Consider the following 18,327-nt stretch of genomic DNA (forward strand, 5'->3'; position numbering starts at 1 on the left):
TTTGGAGGAAACTTTCGTGTCACGAGGTCGTCCGCGTCGACGAGAAGACGGCGAGGTTCCTGACTCCACGTCTTCGACGGGATTCATCCGATACTTAAGTCTAATTGCAAGACGAATATTCCTCGGTCAGTACGGAGTTTCTTTCGGGGAAAAAAATATGTATCATTTGCATATCTATCGCGAGTACGTTATATATAGGTATTATTATAGGCGTACGCGAACATGCGGCACGTTTTAACCGGCTAATTAAACACCGTACTGTAATTACACCGACATGGCGAGACTGGGAGGCGTGCGACTAGCGGCAACAATCGTCATCTCAATAACAATTAAATTGCTCTCCGTACATGGTAAGGCTCATCAATTATTCCTCTTATTATCATACGCACCTTCTATCACGTGACCTCTCCTTTTTTTTTTTTTTGTTTATTTCGTTTTGCATTATTACCGTGTAGACACAACGCGTAACAAAACTTAGGCGCTATCAGGCCCACTTTAGGCTTTCAAAGGCCACTTAATCCCACGCTTCGAATCGTATCTTTTCAAGTGTTTCCGGTCTTTTGATTGTCACTTCAATCACGTAGATACGGATAGTCCATCGGTTGGAAAAGATACCGAAATTTGAAGAAGAAAAATTAAAATTTTGCCTACATATTTTATCAATTAAATGTTGATTCTACGGTTCAAATTTTACAACACTTGAATCAATTCCATTACATCGTTACGTTACATCTTCTAAACGAAATGATTTTTTGTGACACTTCTTTAACGTTTCTACTATAATCCGTAAGTCAATGTAAACAAATTGTAAATGACTTAGCTTTTGCGAAGAGTTGGGCTTTCGTTTAGAATATGTAGTTACCGAATTACACAAAAAGTAAAAGTTCGTAAAATTACAGTGCAAACAACTGTAGTACATCGCACGAACAAACAATCATCTTAATTGCCTATTAACTACGTTTCTAAAGATTTTTAAAAGTCATTTACATTAGTCAAACCCAATTATCGGTATTTCGGGATATCTGAGACGATCTATACCACGAGTAAAATTTTCTCTGTGTTTTTTTGATAAATATATAAAAGGAAATGCGTCAATGACACCGCGGAATTGGCAAAGTTCCTCTATCCTCTATCCAATAGCGTGGGAGACGGCGAGTAGTGGATGCATCGATTGATTCAAGAATAGTTTTCCCGCGTCCAGAATAGAATAACGCGTTAGTGTGCGTGCGTAATAATGTGCAATCCTCGGCGTATAACAGTGGGCCAGGTTGTTCCCGCGGATAACGGAACCCCCAGTTGTGAGAGCGTAAGGCAGCAGACTTGGCGATACCGAAAGCAATAAAGCACCCGCATGTTTCAGGCAGGAAATGCGTGTGCACAACCAAGACGTGCATTGAAACCGGGAAGGACACCTGTGGTACGCGTTTCGCCTGTTACACGGAGCTCATCCTCACAGACGAGGGACAAGGAAATACGACAACTCGCGGCTGCACCGAGTACGTAATGTTAATTCCGATCAATCCCCTCCTGCATGAATAACCCATGTTTTCAAATTGACCCGCTCTTTCCCGGCAGCCCACAATTTTCGTGCCCTTTGCTCCTAGCGCCAGGCAGCGCGCCACGCTCGCGTGTACACGCGATTGCAGTCAACGCTAAGGGCGGCGTTTAAGGATTGACGGGATTTTCGTCCTAGTTAGCGCGGGAAAATCTCAATTTCGAATATTTGAACTCCGCGCATAACCGAAGAACGATAAATTCGATTTGGTCGATAACTTCGGGCATATCGTGAGAAGGTTCTCAGAATAATCCTTAAAATAATCCTACATACCAGCGATAATTACAGGACTGACCACCCAACTGGATTTCTTAAACCTCTGCGATATTTCTCGCTGGAATTTGAAGACGAGTTTTTCTCGGTGATCATGCATGATACTTGTTGCAACGCGATAATGGGGATTAAAAAATTAACAATCGCTTGATGAGCGCGGGGCGCATGAATTGTGGTTGTAAACTTGCCGACCACAGCATAAGACGTACAGCATGTTTTCGTTAATTACGGAGTTCACTGAACTCAATCACGCACAAGAAGCCGGAACCTGGATACTCGCAAAGCTCTGCCTAATTGTCTACTACGCCTTAGTTCTCGATTCACTTGATAATTGTTGGATGTGCGCGTATAAATAAGACGCAAGGTATCAATTTTTTTTTTCTTTTCTGCTTCTTTCTTCCATGGCAAAAAACATGCGGCATAATTTACACACGCATGATTCTCCGCACCAAGTTTAGCGAGGTTCCTTAAGTATTTACCGCCTGGTTTAACAGTAAATACATAGATAGTGAATACGTGAAGTTTCTAGCCGTTTGATTATAAACAGTTTCTCCAAACGGTGAAACAAGACGTGCACTGACTCTGCTGGCTTATCGTAGAAAATAATATACACCGCACACTGTGCGTGTATACTGCAGTACGTGTAATTAAGAAATGCAAGCATCAAACCGTCACTTTATTCCGCAACGCGCTCTGCCAACTCGAATAATTATCTGCCTAATTGAAATTGCGATTCTGTATAAAGCCCCTGAATTCCATTGCACTTAACGACGGTTCGTTCCCGTTTCCTCAATATCTGCTTATATTCCTCTAACGTTGTTTCACTTTACCACTAGATACCAATTTGTTTCACTGACTTTTTATAACAGCTCGACAATATACCGAAGCGCGAGTATTGCTACAGTTTCCTTACACTTACGCCCATGACACTTAAAACTATTATAGCGAACGCCTGCGTTCAAGTTTTTCCCGGAAAAAGTAATACGTCTTGAAGCGGCCAATACTGAAGAAAATACTGGCTACACTCCTTCAATATTAAGTGATATAATAATAATAATAATAATAATAATAATAATAATAATAATAATAATAATAATAATAATAATAATTTCCATATAATATTCTAAAAGAAATAATCCGATCAAAAGAGACGAATTATGGATTATCGCGTCACCTGATGTTCCAAAACCGTACAAGGTAATGACTGAAGTGAAATTATGTAACAGCGTTTCATCTGCATAATAATGTACAGCGATAAACATTGCTTTAAAAATTTATCCGTTACACATGATCAAGAAATTGACAAGTATCTCCCAGCTATATAAGAAAATTTTTCATCGAAGTAGAGAAGCGTAAAAATTATAGACATGAAAAAGAAAAAAAAAATGAAACAGCTATGCCGAACGACTAGATGAATCATAAAAAGCCGGCAATGAAATTAAAGCTTTAATTACAATACGCGTGTACAACGGAGAAATAATACTGGTTAATACAACCGTTAGACATAATTAGTCCAGACGGCGAGCAGCATGTTCGGAAAGTGACATTCGGATAAGTCAATCGTGAGATATTGCCTGGCCGAGGAATATGCATGTGTTGTATATAATGCGTGAGCGTCTCGTACCGAGAATTGAAAACCCCTCGTTCTCCAGAGTAATTGATGTCTCGAGCGAGATATTTTATTTTCGAAATATGGTATGCGTAATACCGACACATACGCATCTCTTCCTCACTTCTCGCATCGCATATCTATGTACCGCGTGCCTTTTTTTAATTTCCGTTTCTTTTTCCCATCATATATCACGCACGAATGCAACGTATAAAACGGATTGCACCGTCAATGTACGTATATCTTTGCGCGATATATCATTATACGTATGCCTATGTAATACCGTACAACGTGGAAATGATATTCATTTAATTAGCGGATGAATCGGTGCATTATTCGCGTTACGATTAAAATTCGTATACGATCATATATGGATAACATTAACGTGATCCCGTACCGTATACATACCATAAAATCACGCTATCTCCTGCTGGGATAATAATGGGTATGGTAAAAATTAACTGGTATAAAACGACGTGCGCACATGTGCTCCGAGAAAAATTAATTCCGAGTTTTCGCATTTATAATAAATCTTTCACAGTTGTAAATCATCCCCGTTGATGTCGATCCTCGACTGCGTAACACATGCGTATATACCTACTCATTGCACTCACTGCACAATTGCATGACCGACGGTGCATCGCGCAGACGATTCACCGCCGACGGAGAATTGTGCAGCAAATATCCTGCGCCTAGCTAATTCTGCATGCATTGTACAATGCGCGTGTATTCACCCGATATGACCATGGCTTTGTGCCGCAGGTACGTACACCCGTGTTTGTATTTATATACACACATGAACACGTATGCACCTAATGGGCATACTTTTACTGGACGTGCATGCTCGTTACTCGAGTTATCTCCTCCCGCAGGCCAGAACTGCAATCTCTTTTCCTCGGTGATTATACCGATACTGAAATACCTGCAGACGACCAAAAATCGTTCTTACAGTGCCGGAGGTGTGTATAAAGAATGGCGAGAATAGTTTTGTTTTTATTTTTTTAGACGGGAATGTACTTAATACGTAGGTTATTTAACGTACGAAAAGTATTTGGATGCAAATTCAATGTGTGATTCATTGTGCAATATGTATAGATATATATATATATATATATATATATGTATATATTCAATGTTCTGCAGACTGTTTCGTGCGGTGGTAAATTCTTCGTTTGTTTGGTTTGTTCGTTTTTCAAAGTGGTTTCTTTCACATTTTATGTGAAATTATCATATGCATACTCTAGGTTTAACAGAAAATACTGTATGAAGTACAAACACAGCATGCGGTACATATTACACGAAGCGCCAGAGGTATAAAAAGACGGGTAAAACGGAGACGAATCCCGTTCGAGTCAGCGATTACTCTGTCCGCCGATAGCCCAGGGCGTCGTATTTAATCGGAATGCGACGAGATTTTGATGATCAAACTTGAGTAAAAATCCCTATACCCAAATATGTACCGAGTATTTTACTCTCGTAGAGTAGCTGTATGAATTTTGTGTTACGCCTTACGCTTATACATACGTATTATAGATGTGAACTCGCGCGATTGACACGTCGGCATTCAAATCAAGCCAACCATATGCGAAGAAAAAAGTAGAAAAGGAAATTAAAATAAAAAGTTGCAACCAGCGGTGAGAGATAATCATCTTGTTCCTCGAATACTGTTTGAAGAAGAAGAAGAAAAAAAGATATTAGAAAACATTCAGAGACAGATATTACGTATAAGTAAACGGTTATGTATAATGTATGTACATGTTACAGCTTCAATAGCGGCTTCTTTGACTGGACGGAGAAACCGTAATGCCTATAAAGTGTCCAACTGTTAACCGCCTGCACATTGCGTAAACTCTGTCACAGGATTTGAGCTAATTTTAAACGAAAGAAAAACAAAAATTTCAATCAAGATGAGAGGGAAAGAGTAATTGAAAAGAGAAAGAAGGAATCTCAAGCGTTGCTGCACTGTAGAAAATTTCATTTGTTATACTTACTAGAAGTTTCTGGTAAATTGAAAAATTGTTGGAATTACAAAAACAAAAAAAAAAACTACCGAGACTCGAGTAACTTATATTTAGTGAGAATATAGTTGTTACTATATTCTTTGGTTACCGAAACATTGAATCTGTTTGGTTGGTTGACTGCACTTTATCAGTTTATATATTATATTTTCAGCATAGTTGTTTTCGATTATGGTAAAAGATGAAAATAGATAACAATGACTGTGCAGCGTGTATAGTAACCGTGACTAAAAATTGATTTCTGCAATAATTAAAGTATGACTCTCCCCGATTCTCGACAGAGACGCGACGCCACTTCTGTGCGAGAATCCTCCCAGGTCCGAGGACACTTCGACCGGTTACCAGCACCGGGTTCGACTGCCGCATTTGAGATGCTGCGACTCCCACGACTACTGCAACCGCGGTGCCCTCGACCCTCTGTTGCAGGATCACCGTCGGCCCTTGTCAACCCAGAACCGCGATCCCGTCGTCAGCAGCGGGGACTCTCAAGGCAAATCCTCGGACCCCCCGGATCGCTATCGCGATAAGAAACTCCTCGACTCTTCGGCATTTACCGGCGACGGCAGCGGTCTGAATTCCTTGACCCTTCGGCAGGTCAAACCCCTCCACGTGGCAGCCCTTATTCTCGCTTTGGCCGCCCTCATCTCGGTTCTCGCTGCCTGTTACGTCATCACCAGGTACGTCTTCTTGCAAACATTTTTTCTCGACCTTGGTAAACTAACGGGCATTATTTTGCCACGAAGTAGAGAAAAAATAAATTGAAAATAGGACGCGGGAATGATACTACCTCTATGAGATATTCCTAAAACACTAACATGTACGTACTTTCGTAGTTTTTTTATCGAGATAAACAATTTTAGTACCAGTCGAATTTCGTCATATTTAGCAGTATTCAGTCCTATATCTCCGTAAATATTTGTTCGAATTGCTTCGAATTTGGATCAAAAGCTTTCTTTTCACGCGAGAAACACGTGCGTGTGATTTAACTTTGAGCGCGTTTACAAATAAAAATGTTTCGATTTCGAGCGTTTTGTAAATGGAATACAACAGTGTTAAGCATCGGTTGACTATACCGCAAATTGTATAATAATAATGTCAAAATTGTAATTTTCGTTCTTTCGCATGATATAGAGACTACGGAAAGGTTATGGGAGGATCCGGTTTTGAAACGCCCACTTTGAACCTGACTGCAATTTCCTGGGTATACGAGGAAGTAAAAACGTAGAACAATCCATTATCGCCATTATACCGTTACGTATAATGTACAGCCTGACGTTTTATCGCTGACTTTATATAGTTTATACTCGTTTTCCGCAGTCGTCTGCAATTGTTTCTTGTCACTTTCTATTATTGTAAGACAACGACCGCGGCTCTTACGCTTCGTGGCTTGCCATGCCGAGAGCCTCGCGGTCTGAAAAAAGGAAGGTTACAAAACTCGGAGACTCGTTTGCCTGCTCAAATAAAAGATCCATTATAGCTCGGTACCGGCTCCTCGTATAACTATAATAACGATCCGAATCACGATCGTATTTATTTCTTTACAATAAATTCTAGTCACTTTGATCGATTAGTTTCTTCTTAGCAGGATTTGTCAGCGACATGAAAAATCGACAAAGATCACAGAATTCTGATATCGCGTTATTCTTTCAACCGTATAAGGAAATTTTCGAAGGTTTTCATTCGAGCTGCGAACCTTGACGTATTGTTATAAGAATTAGAAACCATGCTAAGGGGTGACTGTAAGTCTAAACTGTAAAAAAAAAAAACTCCCTCGGTACAGGCAATTTCACTTGAAGCTCGGTAAAACCTTACACTATAATAAGCATTATAGAAGTAGCTCTATGGACCCGCTTCATGTTGGCTTTGTCCACGATGCGGTTTGCACTTATACGTGTACACGGACATCGCGTGCATCCGTCAAATGAGGCACAAAGAAGGCATATTTCAATTTCTCCCGGTACGATGTGTCTAAATAAATTATCTTCTCGACGTCGAGCATCCTCTCTGGAGTGAAAACAAAACCGGTAGCGTATTATAAACTCTGCAAGAGAATACGTACGCGATACATAAGTACCTTACACCGATTCTCATACGACCGTCTCATAAATATCTTGCGTAATCCGTCATGCTGTATTGTTATATTTTCACTTGTTGCCACGCCGCGTTGCGGCTGTATTCGTTACATTGGTTTATTGTCAGCGTTATACGGGAATACAGATATCACACATACGCACGGAGACACGCATACACGAATGTTCTTAATTGCAGTGGGATTTTTTACGCGTGTGGTATATACGTATTTCGTGTGATTTATCGACATTTGCATTTCAACGACCGGAGATAATGCCTCATTCGAATATAAACCGGTAACTTATTTTACACGTTAGCCTGCAGACAGGGAGTAAAACCCCCCCATTATTAATTACACGAATCTTCAGGCCGGATCTTAACGAGACATGAATTATAACTCGCGAGACTTTAAATAAAAGAGCGAAATTATAATGAGAGCCATCGGGATGGACTACAATTATTGGCGTAAAAACTCGCATATATGTATGAATTTCGGTGTCGTCACAACGTGTCCAAATCGAATGCAATCGCGACTGGATGTTTCACGTTGTACGGCTTGGAATATTTGGACAAACGAGGACAAGCAACAACGTCTCGTCACTCATGCTCTTCATTCCGCCATGGTACTCAAGCGGTAGTTTGATTATACGTACGAAGTAGCTGGCGAGACCGAGAGATATACTCGAGAGCGATTGAAGCTTTTGAAGAAGAAGAAAAAAAAGCGAAAAAACAGGGAAAGTACAAAAGGAAAAAAGAATTATTATAGAAGCACTTCAAGATGACGCTTATGGCGAGCGAGGGCTCAGGCGTAACACTTCACCCCGTCTCGTATTTGACTCTTGAAACTGCTCGAGACTTTCAAGAGCCGAGAAGAGCGTCTGTAAACTTGAAGCACCCTGCTGCAGTGCTTGGACTCGATGTTTCGTTTCTTCGTGATCCTTGATTTTCATCCCATAGCTGCAAGCTCATCAGCGATTCTCGATGCTCAAAGAGGATATAGTACGACAATTGGCAATTTTCCGAGATGCGAAAAAAGAAAGCAGCTGCATACGCGAACGGTATTTTTATGCATTATTCATGTTAACCGTGATTGGACAGAAACTAGAAAACCGTGTCTGGTTTTCGCGATCACCTGCGTAACCACGTTAGTATTGGAAAATGTCCTCGTGACGTCAGAGTCTTGTTGTCGGCGTCATTTTATCGCCACATAACCTAAGTTTTTAATTTTAATCGAGGCAAATCGTAATTCTTGGTGGTTTAAATCACTCATGTCACATAAATTAATGAAACTTAATGAATGATATACCTGTTCTCATACCATCCAGACGCGAAAAAAACACGGTCAACGTTCATCTGTCAGCCTGGTTGCATTAGTTTGATTTTTTTCCACCAGATGACGCATTACCAAGCGACCGAATCCCAATAGCATGCAATAAGTGGCCAGAGGCAAGAGCTAAAAGCTGCCTCCTGCTACTTTGAAATATTTCAAACTTAGGTGGACGTAGCCTATCGCGGTGAAAAGGATCAAAGTACATTTGTCTGTTCGTGCAGAGTCGTCAGCGATTAGAGGGTTACTTATGGAGGTTAAAAACAAGGGAATCGACAACGTCGTCTGCTGCGCCATACACATCCACGTTATAGGTATACGTACACGCACGATGGTCGTCAGACTTTGTCCGTTCCGGTCTTCCACTATCAGCTCGGTCGTCCGGCTATCTCGGCCTCCATTTTCCCTCGGCATCCAATTCCTCTTTCTCTTTTAGTCGAACGCGTTCCCTTATCAACGCCTCGTCTCCTTCCTCGCCCTCCTCCAACCCGTCGGACGAATTCCCGGCAGCTCGAAAATATCTATCATGGTCCACACGCGTAATAGATCCCCGTCTGCACTCCGGTCACTATTATTACAGGTATACAGAGAGGGACATTAACGAACGAAAGGACGGTGCAGCAGGTCCTCCCGTTATACCTGCGGCGTCGCGCAACTTTCGCCCGCAGGATGGATATCGCAGCATCCCGGTTACATTGGGCCTCCCCCCCCACCCCTCCCCCTCCCCCTCAATAGTAGGGCCCAGAAACCCACGAAAGAGAGACCCCACCAGACCCCGGCATGTCGCGTCGGTCTTTTACTCTCTAATCTTGAAAAGGCCCCCCGAACGCTAAGTGGGTTTCCGAGTACGGAATATCTCTACGGAGGATGAGGCCCTGCCCTCCCCCCCACCCCCACCCTCCTCGCCCTTCTTCCAGCGACCGAAGGAACGGCTCGCCCAAGGCTGGACCTCGCGTTTATATACCTCCTCATTTTCTCATTTTCTCATTTTCTCATTTTTCTGCCATGCAACAAGCCTTCGCTGATGCATGAACCGCACAGTTTTTCTCTTATTTCATCTTACTGTCGCTTCGAATTATTGCAGGGGGACCCATTAGTCCCTGCCCATGCCCATCCACATCATGTAGCTCCCTTCCTTCTTTTCCTTCCTTCTGTTATCCAGCTTCTGTACTTACCAGCGGGTTAGAGCCGAGGTATAAAATCAGGTTCGAGTTCCTGACCGACGGTTATACATAATGTGTAATCACTTTTCATGATTACATTCTAAGCTATTAGCGAGAAGAATTTCTCAAGCAACTTTCCACTCGCTGAACGGCGCCGTGTGCACTTCGCCGTCTCGAACTTCACAGTGCAGTGCTGCTGTGCAGTGAGCGCAACGTTTTTTACATTCTTCTCTTCTCTTCTCCTCACTGTGCTCCTTTGTTCGTCTTCCCCTCCCCCCCCAAGGCCCCACCGACGGTACAAGCTGTCAATAAGGCTGTGCAACAAGAACGCTGATACGAATGCAGTGTATCGATCATTCTGAATATGTGTAAAAAATAAACGCATATTGCACCAGTTCAACGTGTGCATGGAGTTTGGATTATATGAAAATAAAAAATAAATTATTATTATTTTCAAAATCCGTCCGCGACGTGATCTTTATATCAGTTGCAAGTTAGGCGTGCTGCAGGTTTTTATTATTTTTTCGTGTACGGTATAATGGACCGGGTTTCTAATCTAATCGGTTTTTGATGATGGATCGGGATCACCGCAGTAGCCTTTCAAAGAATATATATATATATATATATATATATATATATATATATATATATATATATATATATATATATATATATACACATATATATTATATATATATATGTATATCGACAAACGCAACGCTAATTGTCTCCTAATTTTCATTCCCGGCTAAAAGGATCTGGGGGAAAATAAATTCTTAGCTTTGAGTAAACGTACCGGTTTCCCTTTCTTTCTTTCTTTTTTTTTTTTTATTTTGTTCTGTTCTGTTCTTTTAATCTGTTGTTCTTCTCCCTTCATTATTACCGTAGTCGCTCCTTCTTTTTCCTTGGTGCCCGCTTACATACGTATATACATAAATGTACACATATACGGCGTGTATAATAAAAACAGAGTGTCGTCTCTTATGTGCTTTACAGATTTGCCCGACTCCCGAGTGTTTACGAAACATATTCGGTTACTACGCGATGTCAAGTGTACGTTAGGTATAGCTATGTAACAGACATGCAGACACACGTTGTAAATTACAAAAGAGACTAAACAATAACAGGAAAAAAAATGCCGTGGGCAAAAGAGCGAAGATTTTTTTTTTTTTTTTATAAAGAAACAAACAACCAACGCATGACATAACATACAATCATTAAAATCGAATAAAAATTTAATCCTGTTTCTCCTCCTTACAGATTTCTACGATCTAATCCGTACCCGGCATCGAGCCAAAATGTCAACTGATACCATCGTTGGTCGCGTCGCCGCTGTCGCCACGCGGTATAAATATTATATCTCGGAAAAGTACGCGAATTATCCGGTGCATCTCTACGTCGAAGGGTAGAGAGATGATCAAAGAGATCAGGAAGCGAGTGGGAATATCGACGTGAAACGAACGTACGTGTGTCGGCGATCGGGAAGCGAGAAGCACAAGGGCAAAAACCCTCGGCGCCGGAGCTCGGTTCCAGTTCGCAGCTGATCACAATGGGTGTAAGTATCATGTGGCCGATGACGGTGAGTCAAACAGCGGGTGAAAAGGTCGGTGAGGCAAAGGATGAGGAGGAGGAAGAGGAGGGTGGGTGCAGACAAGGAACGGCCGGCGAGCACATGCAGCGACGCAACGTGGCGGGAGTAAAACGGAGCGAAGCCGGGACCGACGCCGACGGCGACGTCGACGAGGGCGCGTTGCGACGCCCGGCGTCTGGCTGGTCTGGTCTGGCCCGAGGCGCCACTCGGTCCCCCACCTCCGGATTTTCCCCTTCTATGCAGCCCTACTTAGCCGACGAACACGGCGAAAGCTCGGCTCGTACGGACGCCGGTTTCTCACCCACACAAACGAGCCTCCTGACCGGAACGCCTCGGCGAGGGCCGCCGTAGTTTAAAAACTATCAGAGAGCGTTCTTCGCCGGCTACGATCGGCCGAGTTCTTCCTCTCGCAAAGTCGGTTCAGTGCCGTACCTCCGAGACTCGCTCGTACGTGCACTTTAAACGTATTTCGATGCCGCTCGAAGTGCACGCCGGTTTAATTTAACGAGATTTGATCGAGTCTTTTACCTCGGTCGAAAGTAAATTTTGTGAAAAACGATATTATTTTTAAACTATTACTCTCCGAACACCCTTTGAGGAGAATTAATGTTTTCTTTGATATTACCGTTCGGTACATTGTTCTGTGATTTCGGTGCGCGGGGTGTGCGTAATATGAATTCGACGTTGTTTCTTTGAACGAAAATTAAACGAGAGTCGAATGAAATTGACGCGGTTGTACGATTCGTACCTGCGGCAAATAATTGGTTAAAATTATTCGTGTTACCTGATTTATCCACAGTGTAAACGTATCGATAAACCTGCGATAGATAATATCGATTAAAATAATCGTTTAACACGGGGGGGGGGAAAGAGAAAAATTATACTTGTTGTACGTATAATAATTGACGAAAAATCAACCAACTCTGGACCGAGTCGTGAAAGTGTTTACTCGCTCAGCGGGTGATACAACGTGTACATACAGAGGTATATAGATACAAACGTACATATCAAGCTGAAGCAAAATGCTGCCACGGGAATTGATAACTTTCGCAACGATAACGACCCTCAGCGTCGCGACGGCGGGCGCCTCCGTCAATTTGGAGTATGACGACAATGGGATGCTGGCGGACGAGGAGAGGAGAATAACCAACAACAACAACAGCAATGACAACAACAAATTCAATGATAACAAAGGTAAATATCCCCCTGTGATAACAAATTTCACCCTTAACCCTAGAACTGTAACGGAGGGGTGAAAAAACGTGAAGAATTCTATAGGGTCTCATTTTCATCGTTTTTTTTCTTCAATAAAGAATCACGTGAGCCAAAAAACATTTTTCGTAAGTTCGAAAAAATTTAATTATGGTCGATGTCCTCGGGTCGAAAACGTGAGCCGTTGTCCTAAGGCGGGAAATTTAAATTCACGCGGGGTATTATTCAACCCCCATCGCCCCCGTCACCGTTCTTATAGGGTTAAGATAGCGCTCCTGAAACCGAATGAAATCATACAGCATACGTGTGACGTGTTTCAAAAAGTTGTAACACACGGTTCTATGACTGTACTACAGGTATATAATAAACGCGTGTGCAAGTAATATGCATCAAATGCACGCCGTGATCCAAGGGCGACGCGTTAACTATTTCACAAAAATTGATCACACGACTTGAACACCGGCGTGCACGTGATAAATTTCGAAACTTGTTTTTATTACACCATATAGATTATAACACAGACGTGTTTCGCCGTAGTTTATTTAAAAAACAATTATTGCGTTTTTATATATATATATATATATATATATATATATATATTTTGTTTCTTGCTCTTTTCGTTTCTTGATCTTTATACGCCTAGATACAGGTATAATATACGTAATAACCGAAGGTGTCGCGTTATATGCGTGATATAAAGATCGGTTTCAACAGCGGTTCGTGAACATACACGTGTATACCCAGGTATGCAATACGCGTATAATATAACTACTCAAATGACAATAGCGTTAAACCCGTACATATAATACAGGTCTACACAATATTGTATAATAATCGAATGACATATGTATGCGCACACGTATTTAAACGCACAGATGTACGTACATGGCTGGTGCAGATCTCCGAAACCAATATCCGAGATCTCGCCTCAAGGTGTGTACGATATATATAAGCATCATCTATACATGCCATACGACTAGCGGTTCTCTCCCGTATATTAACTCTTGTGAATAATGATACATACACCCGTGCATGTATGTATCTATAATACGTGGTATACCATACGCGTAATGCAATAATGCGGCCGTAGATATGCGCGTAGCGCGTCGAAACATCGGCGCCACAGATACGCACGTAGATATATAGATATAGGGTACGTATAAATATCCCTCGTACCTACTGTACATGTGCTGTTTAATACAACGTAGGTATCCAAGTCCCGTGATTTTTTTCATAATAATTACCCCTGCTGTATATAAAATTAATTTCACACGCGGTGTAACTAGGTACGATACATGAATACAAACTTATAAATTGACCGATCTTGCGTTACATAATTATATATGTACACTCGCACACACACACACACACACACACATATATATATATGCGCTTTCGGTACGTATGTATGTACACATATCTATATACATTTATACATGTATACATATATAGACATCATATATACATACATACACGTGAACGATAAAATATGCGGCGGGCGCCAGTTAGGCGGTTGTTGTGCGGTGTGCTGGCCTCCGCAGCAGTCGTCGGTACTTATACAGTATATACGTACGTTACACACACACACGCACACGCACACACACACACACACGCACACACGCACGCACGCACATATGCACATAGGATGCAAAGCGCGTGCATCACGCTCGCGGCACGCTGAGCGGCGAGTCGCATATTTAACGAGTCAGGTCGACCGTCTCATTTTACGGAAAAACCCTTTCGGCTTGCAATCAGCGCCTGTGCATGCTCCATGTATATGTATGCACAATGCAACGATACACGCGTCGTATACATGCAGACGATGCGTGTTTCGAATCCCGGATTCGTCATGGGTATGTAGCCCACGATCGGTTGGAATGTACAGAAAACGAGAAAAAAAACAAAAAACAATACCCGAAACTGCAATGTTTTCGATGACACTGTTTTCTCCTTCCAATCGTTCGCGGTCTAAGTCCAGAATTTCGATCGGAATCTGCGAAAGCTTTCGCCGCCATCTTGAATTTAATAATTCAACTCCGGAAATATCTGTCATAGACTAAATAAAAAATCTTTCTAACCAAAATTGTAGAATATTAAATTTCCTACAAGTTCATTACGTTTCGATGATTTTTGGTAAAAAACTTGAAAAAAAAAAAAAAATAAAATGTTCCGAGTCATTTGACAAAAAGAGATTCTCCCATAAATTCAAGACGGCGGCTAAAGTTACCGCAGAATTTGGTACTCCGACGATTAGATAAAGAAAATTATAATTGCTTGAAAAAATCGCAATCTCAAATGTAAATTCCGACTGGATTAATAATGCGGGGGCACGTCGTTACAGGTACGAGTAAAGGTGTAAGTAAACCGTAGCTCACGCGCCTGTCTACATCCTGTACCTTCAAGCACGCATGTGTATCATCACGATTAACGCATGATGCGTAAATCACATCCACAATGCGGTCGAAAGTGTGCCGACGACTGGCGCCGCCGAATCCCCGGCGCCGAGTCGCATGCAATCACAAATAAAAGGAGCAGGAGGAGGAGGATGTGACGGACACCCAGGACACGTCGCCTCCTCCTCGTCCTCGTCCTCGTCCTCGTCATCCAACGTCGGTGAGGCTTTTAGGCGCCTGGCGCGTTCGAACGCGTGCATGCGTGACGGTACGAAACGTTGTGCCCCAAGAAGGAAGGAAGGAGAAGGAAGAAGGCGGGTGGGGAGGGGGAGGGGGGAGGGAGAGGTCTTTCCTGTTCGGAACCGTTTTCCCGCCGTCCCGCTGCACTGCCTTTACATCCACTCTCTCACGAAAATTATAAACCACGCGGTGTCGTGAACCGCACGCTTTTGCCCAAGTACAACGTATACACATCTACATACATAGTTAGACGGATGTAGGTACACGCGATGATAGATATCGGCGCACCCGGATGGACGGACAAACCGCACCGAAACGAAACGAAACGAAACGAAACGAAACCTCGAGACAAACGCGGAAGTCCTGGCGCCCCGCATATGGGCCCGACAGGCCCCGGTGCACCGTTCAAATATACATATGCGTCACTGACCGTGTTCCGGGTGTGTATTTAGGCATGTACATATGTATGAACGTGTGTATGTGCATGTGTGTGTGTGTGTGTGTGTGTAGAATATACATATGCGTTATACCGAACTCGCTCCCAACACGGTGGATCGTCGAGTTATAAGTATGATACTTTACAGTAGACACGGTGCGGTAATTCAAGCGAATATGCACGGCCACGTCGTCTTGTATATATGCGTAAAGTATACGTGTAATAACATTTACAGTAGGTATACGTTTAACGTCCGCTTGCGTGTGTGAGGCTGAGAGATGTAAACTCGGCGCACAACGGGGCGCCACTACGGCATTTACATATAGTTTTTTGCTAAACGGTAAAACGAAAAATTAATATTTGACAGGGAAAAAAATATACAATTTCAGGAGGATCGGTGAGAATATGCACACGCGCGTACGGATCTTTCTCGCATGTTGTTAACGGGTATGTATTGTATATGCGTATACATATACGCTGCCTGAAGCAGAGATAGAGAGGCCCTCGTTCACAAACTTAAACAAACAATCCTCTAACAAATCGGAAAGCTCTCCATCTCTCTTTCTCTCTCTCTCGCTCTATCTTTAATCTATATATCTATATATCCGTATCTTGCGAAGTAGAATACACGTGATATATAATACATGTACGCGTATACGCAAGAGTATAATCTGTGGCCTCTTTCCAAGAGCTTTATAATAGCTGCTTTTGACTATACACATCATACTTGTTTCACGGTATAATGAAATTACACGGCAGCGCGGTTTACATAGAAATCACGATTTTTTGCCACTTATAGGTATGCGGATCGCATTTCGCAGGACGAAAAACGAAGCTCTCAGCGGTTGAAGAAAACTCGAGTCACGGGCGTTGAAATTAAATGCGGTGCGGGGATTACGCTTGCTCGGAAGTAAGGCAAACTAGTTAGTTAGACGTACGTAGTACAGTCGTCTAACATATAGGTAGATATAATACTGCTCCACGAAAGCAAACCCCCGAGATAAATTTAGCTCGAACTGTTTTTAACACGGACACGGGGAGCGTGGTTCGCCCTACCTCTACCTTTCTTATTAAACCTTTTTGTAATCGCACTGTCGGAATAACTGCAGAGCGGAAATAACCCGAATGCAATTCGAAGCTTTGCGAATGCGGTTTGACCGCGATTTCTGAAAGCGCGGTCAGCTCGAATGTGCCTGTAATCTCATCGACGACGGTGTCTCGTACTTTTCGTCTCGAATAAATCTAGAAACCTGCAGTGTATAGTATACCGACTGGGTTCGGTTTCTCGGCCGTTTGTCATGCCCGGTATTTGTACATATTTGTTATTCGTGGCGCGATATGCAGCTCGGTGCATCAGCAGCAGCAGCCTCGAAGAAGCTCAAAGCGTTAATGTTTGGTATGCGATATGACGCGGGCTAAACACAAGCCAGCAAGCAAGCAACGAACGAGACACGTCGAATTCGTTGAACGGCTCGAACGTTCGGCTTTGAATTCAAATGCACACAACATCCAACGATGATGCGCGGTGGTTGCAGCCGTTCTGTAAGTCTAACCTCACCTCCTCCTATATTCACATCTTCTGCGTGCACTCACGTATCCCTGAAACTCCGTATAATTCTTTCCCTCGTTGAAATGCAGGTACCGCGATTATTCCTCACGTCGTTGACTGCTGCCGCTGTTGGTGCACTTGCAGTGTACGTACGCGTGGATGCGCCAACAGCTGCTAAGTGCATGCATCACTTGCCGCATGGCACAGACGTCCCTTGTATTTTCGAGAGTTTGCCGAAGGGTGAAGTGGCGGAACCGATTCTGAATCATCGCGTTATATTCCTCCACAGGGGAGTTCGTTTATCCCATGCTGTCTTATCGACCGAGGGCCGAAGTATTCAAAAACCTTGATAGGTTTACGATAATACGTACAGTAATGTTCATCAATGCTTTTCTCTTCCGTCCAACTTGTTTGCAGTCCGAAACAAAATGTGATTTCGATGCTGTACGGATTATGTGACGACTTCCAATCTCTCATGTCGGTTGCATCCTCGGTTATTGTCACATAATTCGTAGAGAATTCGAGCTCGCATTTTGTTTTGAATCTGGAACAAGTTAGCCGGAAGCCCAAGGCGTTAATGAACATTCCTATACAAGGATATTTGTAATGCGTAAACCGCGGTCAAATTTCACATCCACGTATCTCACACGCGTAAAAGGGCCTAAATGCCCCATGCTATGTGCAATTCTGAACAAAACCACTTCAATACATTTTCATTCAGCGCAGATCTCAAAAAATGGCTTGGATTCTAAGAAATCGCAATAGTGAATTCATATCATTATTCTTATGTCTGTCTCGAAACAAAAATGTATTTCAGTGTTTTCGTTCAGAATTGCATATAGATTGAGAAACTTACGTTCGTATTCGCGTTTGGCATTCCAAGAATCGGAA

General features: G+C 42.6%; 2 protein-coding genes across 2 annotated transcripts in view; both read left to right on the plus strand.

Moving 5' to 3' along the window:
- Positions 1–12,483, plus strand: LOC124297348 (uncharacterized). Its single transcript, XM_046748272.1, has 5 exons — positions 1–125; positions 211–350; positions 1,361–1,496; positions 5,737–6,132; positions 11,276–12,483. Exons 2-5 carry the CDS (start codon positions 275–277, stop codon positions 11,322–11,324), a joined length of 657 nt encoding a protein of 218 aa, XP_046604228.1. The 5' UTR covers positions 1–125; positions 211–274; the 3' UTR covers positions 11,325–12,483.
- LOC124297347 (BMP and activin membrane-bound inhibitor homolog) overlaps positions 11,979–18,327 on the plus strand; it is a 22,090-nt gene continuing 15,741 nt past the window's right edge. The window contains exon 1 of the mRNA XM_046748271.1: positions 11,979–12,800. Within this exon, the coding sequence (XP_046604227.1) occupies positions 12,629–12,800 (172 nt within the window). The 5' untranslated portion in view covers positions 11,979–12,628. The remainder of the gene's footprint in view (positions 12,801–18,327) is intronic.

The sequence above is a fragment of the Neodiprion virginianus genome, chromosome 2, assembly GCF_021901495.1.
Source record: "Neodiprion virginianus isolate iyNeoVirg1 chromosome 2, iyNeoVirg1.1, whole genome shotgun sequence".
Classification (NCBI taxonomy): Eukaryota; Metazoa; Arthropoda; class Insecta; order Hymenoptera; family Diprionidae; genus Neodiprion; species Neodiprion virginianus.